This window comes from Salvia hispanica, chromosome 3 (assembly GCF_029641045.1).
Source record: "Salvia hispanica isolate PSC_SH4W2 chromosome 3, Shi_PSC_v1, whole genome shotgun sequence".
In the NCBI taxonomy this organism is placed as follows: domain Eukaryota; kingdom Viridiplantae; phylum Streptophyta; class Magnoliopsida; order Lamiales; family Lamiaceae; genus Salvia; species Salvia hispanica.
Genome location: NC_142694.1, coordinates 21,170,665 through 21,177,132, shown reverse-complemented (window position 1 = coordinate 21,177,132; position 6,468 = coordinate 21,170,665). Strand labels below are relative to the sequence as shown.

General features: G+C 37.2%; 4 protein-coding genes across 4 annotated transcripts; 3 read left to right on the top strand and 1 right to left on the bottom strand.

The window, feature by feature from the left end:
• Positions 1-405: 405 nt before the first annotated feature.
• On the top strand, positions 406-4,519 carry LOC125211953 (putative late blight resistance protein homolog R1B-16). The gene is made up of 2 exons (XM_048111925.2): positions 406-753; positions 901-4,519. The coding sequence occupies exon 2, from the start codon at positions 1,734-1,736 to the stop codon at positions 2,712-2,714; it is 981 nt and encodes a 326-aa protein (XP_047967882.1). The 5' UTR covers positions 406-753; positions 901-1,733; the 3' UTR covers positions 2,715-4,519.
• On the top strand, positions 985-1,683 carry LOC125209507 (putative late blight resistance protein homolog R1A-3). The gene has a single exon (XM_048109109.2). The coding sequence runs from the start codon at positions 985-987 to the stop codon at positions 1,681-1,683; it is 699 nt and encodes a 232-aa protein (XP_047965066.2).
• On the top strand, positions 2,614-4,519 carry LOC125211954 (putative late blight resistance protein homolog R1A-4). The gene is made up of 2 exons (XM_048111926.2): positions 2,614-3,474; positions 4,236-4,519. The coding sequence occupies exon 1, from the start codon at positions 2,800-2,802 to the stop codon at positions 3,460-3,462; it is 663 nt and encodes a 220-aa protein (XP_047967883.1). The 5' UTR covers positions 2,614-2,799; the 3' UTR covers positions 3,463-3,474; positions 4,236-4,519.
• Positions 4,520-4,816: 297 nt separating this feature from the next.
• LOC125216115 (uncharacterized) lies at positions 4,817-6,148 on the bottom strand. The gene is made up of 2 exons (XM_048117741.2): positions 5,717-6,148; positions 4,817-5,459 (listed from the first exon to the last, which is right to left on the bottom strand). Exons 1-2 carry the CDS (start codon positions 6,038-6,040, stop codon positions 4,944-4,946), a joined length of 840 nt encoding a protein of 279 aa, XP_047973698.1. The 5' UTR covers positions 6,041-6,148; the 3' UTR covers positions 4,817-4,943.
• Positions 6,149-6,468: the final 320 nt, after the last annotated feature.

Here is a 6,468-nt window from a genome sequence, read left to right as displayed (position 1 = left end):
AATAAATCCAATTTAAAATATGTCCATTATTTCCTTTTATTTCTTTATCGTTTAGATGTGCACTTCTGGTACTAATGGAGCCAAAGAAAAAAGGTAATTAAATAGTAGTATATTCATTATCAGTAATTGTCAAAAGTGTCACACATCCACCTAATATGATAGCTTGTCACAACAATTCAATAAAGTCGACTAATTATTTCAATTCACATTGTAAAAGATTCTCTTATGCTGAACTTGCATTATTATTGCTAGACCATATACCCCAATTTTGGATTATTTAATCTGTCAATCGATGGCTAGACAAAAATTGTAGTACTACTATTATATTTAAAATTAAAACTTATCTACAATACTATTCATCAAAAAGCAGACTATTCATCAAAAAGCAGTTTGTTTCTTTGCTTTCAAAAAGCAGTTTGTTTGTTTCTTTGCTTTACAAACACAGTCTTCCTCAACTTGTTAGTCTCTAAATATCTGTGAATTTAGATTAAGTGAAATGGCTGCCTATGGAGCTTTAGTTTCTGTGTTGAATATTATAGATCAAATTCAGACTCATCCACGCCTCTGCAAAATTTTCTTGAAAGCTATATTCTCCCCACGGTGGCTACACCGAAGAAGAAGATATTTGGGAGAGTCGCATTGCTGAAGCAGCTTATGATGCTGAAGACGTGATCGAGTCGTATATCGTTGATCAAATTCGTCTTCGATCAAGATGTGATGTAGAAACCATCAGCTCCATTCAATTCTATCAAGGTCTTGTTTTATTTCCAAAAATAATAGTAATAGTTATCCTTATATATGAAATCATGATTTTAGTTTTCTAGTAATCATCAACTTATATATATAGATATTTCCCCATAAATTTCTAATCATGTTGAAGTGATAATTTCTTTTCAACAGGTCTGCAAAAGGTGATAGAAAACATGAATTTGGTCAGGACTGAGATTAAAGAGAAGGTGGTAGTCCACGGCTCACAATGTTCCCATGATTGGTTTTGATGATGTCTTGTTGCAAATGTTGGACAAGATCACTAGAGGAGAACCCGATCTCCAAATTCTTCCGATTGTTGGAATGGGTGGGATAGGCAAGACCACTCTTGCTCAAAATATCTATGTAAGTCCACTTGTCCGGAAACATTTCGATGTTTGTGCATGGTCTACTATTTCTCAAGTGTATAATGCAGAAGAAATTCTCAGACAAGTTATTGAACAAGTACAAGTTCTTGATCTAGTAGACAGTGATGTGAATAGGGTGAATGCCAGGAGACATATAAGTGAAGATGATTTAGAATTACAGTTGCACCAATATTTGATAGGAAGGAGGTATTTTATTGTGATGGATGATATGTGGAATATTAAGGCTCGGGATCAAGTTAGGAGATTCTTCCCTAATAACAGAGATGGGAGTAGAATATTAGTGACTACAAGACTATCAAACTTGGCATATCTATTCAACTATTCGATTGGTCTTGATATGAAAATTTTGGATGATTATGCTAGTTGGAACCTATTTTCCAAAATTGTGTTTGGGGATGAAAGTTGCCCTCATGAGTTGGAGAATATTGGAAAGAAGATTGTGAAAGGTTGTAGAGGACTTCCACTGTCAGTTAATGTAATAGGGGGACTCTTGTCCATGTCTGAAAAAACAGAAGAAAATTGGGGATATATTGAAAAAAAAATTTAAGTTCAATTGTGAATTTGGATGATAATCAGAAATGCTTGCAAGTATTACACATGAGTTATAATAATCTACCGGTTCACTTAAAGCCATGTTTTCTTTATATGGGAAGATATGGTGAAGATGAAGATATTGTGATCTCTGATTTAATCCAATTGTCAGTTGCTGAGGGATTTGTAAAACCAATTAATGGAAAATGTTTGGAAGATGTAGCAAAAGAGTATATATATGAACTTCTTGATAGAAATCTCCTTGTAGTTGGAATACACAACTATTCATTGAAAATGCATGATCTTGTGAGGGATTTATGTTTAAGAGAAGCTCAAAAATTGAAATTCTTATGTGTGTTGGAAGAGCACGGCATTCCACAAGACATACAATCTCAACGCTGTATCGTAGGTAGGTTAAGCGAAGAGAAATATCCAACTCAACTCCTTCAATCATTGGAATCTGCATCCCTTCTCCGGTCTTTTACCCTTGGTCCATCCGTTAGAAAGAAACGTCCAACGAGTTTATTGTACAATTTCAGATTATTGAGGGTAGGTTATGTGGAACAAGATTATGAGGAGATTCTCCCTTGGCTAGTGAACTTGCGGTTTCTTGATGTGTATGTTGTTGATGAGGATCCATTACCTTCTTCGATCTATTTTCTCTGGAATTTATGGAGACTGCTTTTACACAACGTAGGTAAGGATTATGTTTGCGAGATTTGGAAGATGCCTCAACTTAGGCATGTTGGCACCGATTTAAGAGAAGGGACACTTGATGGTGCATATTGTCTTCCCGATACTTCTTTCAGTTACGAAGAGGATATGGTGCTGGAAAACCTTCAGACACTTTCTCACGTGAAGAATCTCAAGTTTGGTGAAGTAGTGCTTAAAAGAATCCCCAATATCAAAACATTGAAGTTATACTATAAAACAAAAGTAGATACCTCAAGAGAACACACCTCCTCCTCCGAAGAGTCCTCTGAAGCAGAAGACTCATCCGAAGAAGAAGAAGACTTCTCTGAAGGAGGAGGAGGAGGAGATACCTAAGAAGAAGAAGAAGAAGAAGAAGAAGAAGAAGAAGAAGAAGACTCTTCCGAAGGAGGAGGAGGAGGTGCCGAAGAAGAAGAAGAAGATGATGATAACCCTCTCAGCAATGTTTGTTACCTCCACAAACGTGAATATCTTAAGCAATTCCATAAAAGAACAACAGAAAATGTCTGGAGAAGACTCCTCAGAGGAAGACGACACCTCAGAAGAAGACGCCTCAGAAGGAGGAGAAGATGAATACCGTCTTAATAATGTTTGTTTCCTCCACAATCTCGAAGATCTTCAGCTTTGGTGTTCCTCACAAAACACTAGTATAATACGACATGTCAGTTTCCCGCGTTCCCTCAAGAAATTGACGTTAAGAAATACTTATCTTCGTTGGGAAGACATGAAGACAAAGATAGGTTCATTGCCCGTTCTTCAAGTTCTCAAGCTGAAAAAGAATTCCTTCATTGGCTCTAAGTGGAAAACATTTGAAGAGCAATTCTTGAATCTCAAGTTGTTGTTGATTGAGGATTGTGATGTAGAGCGGTGGATCACACACGACGCCCACTTTCCACGCCTTGAGCACCTTCATCTTCGGTATGCAGAGAGGCTGAGGGAGATTCCTTTGTGCATGGGAGACATCTCCACACTTCAGACAATTATGTTGGAAGATTGTAGTAATGCAGTAATGGATTCAGCTCAAAAAATTAAGGACGAACAACAAGAATGCGGAAATGAAGACCTTCAAATCTCTGTTGCCTGAAGAATTTGTCAGGTAACAGCTTAGCCTTCTTTCTTTCTCTTAATAATTACTCTATTTATTAGACTTCTATAAACATTATTGGTAGTCCACACTCCTCACTTCAATAATTTTACTCCCTAGCTTTATTTCAATTAAGGTGATATACTTTTCTTTTTAGTTTGTCCCAATTAAAAACACATTTCTATTTTTGGTAATTTTCTATATTCAATTAATACAACCAACAACTTTTTTCTCTCTCCTATTAAATTTTCAATTCTCTCTTTCCATTTAATGCTTATACTCACTTTTTTTTCTCTTCAATTAACTACATTAACCAACAACTCCTAAAATCCCGTGTCGACTAAGAAATATGTCATCTTGGCCGGGATGGATGGAGTAATAAAAATGTAAATAGTGTCTCTTTACAAAATGAACGTAAAGTACCCTCAAAATTATGTTATTGTATTAGTTTTTCCATAATGGGTGGTGAACTACTGTTCGTTGGTCTACGACTTTGGATTGGTATAAAATATGATACTAAAATTTTAAAAATATCACTAGAGGTCCAAATATTGTTAGATGTACTTTTTCACATTTTGAATATTTTTTTTACGAAACTACCTACAAGCCCCTAAAGGGCTATTCAGTCGATTACCGATGAGAAAGATCAACTTTATGTTATTAATGCAACTTTTGACGTGTTTTCACATTTTGTTAATGTTTTAGTTTCTTGAACTAACATTATTTCTTGCACAAAAATAATTTTATTATGATCAATGTTTGTGTCTGCCTAGTTCATTGTAGGAGTTTTTCTCATATTCAAGAAGAAACAACCGAACACTTAATATCAGACCTACTACGAGCAAAGTTCTGAGACAAGACAACTAATGAAATAGTTTTTGGAGCAGTACTCGAGCATAATAAAAGGAGAGAAACCGCGGTGATCAAGCCCCTAGACCATGGTATTGCTCACTCGATTGTCAAAACATTCAGTCTCAACCCATGCATATAGATCTAATTTTTCATACTTTACTCTTTGTTTATCTCTTACTAAACTCAATAAATATCATTTTCGTAATTCATGTAAAGAACTCAATCAAATGTGGTGAGGGAGGGACTAGGGAGTAGTAGATTAGTAGTTGTTACAACTAATAATCCATTCAGTATTAAAGACAAACTAAAATGAATGACATAAATAAAAATCTTAAGCTTCAATTTTCCCAATCCCTTTTCTGATTAAAAGAATTTAGCTTTTTCGTTTTTGAATTTTAGTAATTATGATAACTTATATTTTAGTGAATTCGGTATAAATAGTTAACTAGTACTACTAATATTTACAATGATTAAATGAGTGAAATGAATTATGTCACAGCAATGCTTCAAAATTCAAATAACCACATATTTCCTCTTAAAAAATAAAATTAAAAAATAAAACACACACACATATATCCTATCCTAATTCCAAAAACTGAAAAAGAAACTGCACATTTTTGGTAACAATTTCAAAAACCAAGCTGTTGCTGCTGCTGATGATGTTCATCAATGAACTTCGCCATGATCACATTCACATCCTCCAATCCCACTCCGATGCACAGAGAGTTCGCCGCCGCGGGCCCCACAAGCTTGACATTAGGGCCATCCCTGCATTTCCTCATGCATTTGCACCCTGAGACTGCCTCTTCACTCCCCACAACTCTCTTCAACTCCTCCAGCAGCGCCCCGGCCCCCGATTTCTTGCACTTTCCTCCCATACACACCTCAATCCTCTTCGATGGAGAAACAGCAGCATCAGTTATGAACGACGAGTGTGGAGCAGTTGGTATGATCGGAAGCGTCTCCTCCTTTGCGCGGCTCATGTCATCGGCCTCTCCACATTCGCTTTCGCTGGATTCAGATGATGACGTTTCACAATTTGCTACTGCTTTCACTTTTGCTTTCTCCTCTTTCATTCTTCTTTTCGCTTCTTTCTGTTCTTCCTTCACCTTCCGCAATTGCTCCAGCAGAAGCTGTGTTGCTTCCTGCAATCAGAGACATAATATTTGTTAAAATTGGCAACCAATTTAGTTATCAATCATATCTAGTAGCTCGATAAACCTAATATGATTGAAGAACTTGATTATCAAAGAACTTGACGAAATTAAAGTGATTATAATCCTCAATGTGATTAAAGAACATGATTAAGAAAAGCAGTGACATGAATGAGGTGAAATTGAAAAAGTACTCCAATTGAATTGCGTAATCAGATTGATATAACGATTTGTGAAGCAATTCATACCGTGATCATGTTTCCGTTGATATGATCAAGCAGATTCAATTCCTTGAGCAATTTCAATTGCTTCTTCTTCATCTTCTTCACCGACTTCCCCTTCCCACTCATCCGCCTCCGTGAAATCCCCTCCACCGTGGAGTCGGCGGAATCAAAGCTAGACTTATAATACTGCAGATGACCCCAATCGCAAAATCCAGATGATAATACTCTGTTTTTCGCCCTCCGCCGCCACAATTGAACGAATTTACCAGAAGCATTCACGAGTTCCTCCGTCGAAGACAAAGCAGCGGCGGCGACGTTTGGAAAGCGAATTGGGTGCTGGAGAGCCATGGCGGTGGCGGCAAGAGAGGTAAAAACGAGGCGAATTTAAGAAGAGGCTGGAGATTAGTAATGGCGAATAATCTCAAGCGAGCAATCTGTTCAAATAAGGGGAATGAATCTGGGGAAGCTTTTGTTGCTTCCATTGTTGAGGAGCAATTCCAACAGAGGTAGAGGTGAACTCTACGCATGCGTGGCGGATCCTGATTGGCTGAAGGGTGATGATGCTTGGCGCCAGTGTACGCGCGGCGGTTTGAATTAGCCACGTGCTTATGAGGAATACACATGGTAGTTTTCGATGCCGATTTGGGGTTTCTCCAACCACGTCAGATTACACGCGGCAGAGATTTTCCATGTCAACCACGAAATTTCTTTTGTGATGGTATACCAGCGGCAGATCTGGAACGGGCAAATTTAGTATTTTTAATATTAAATACTCC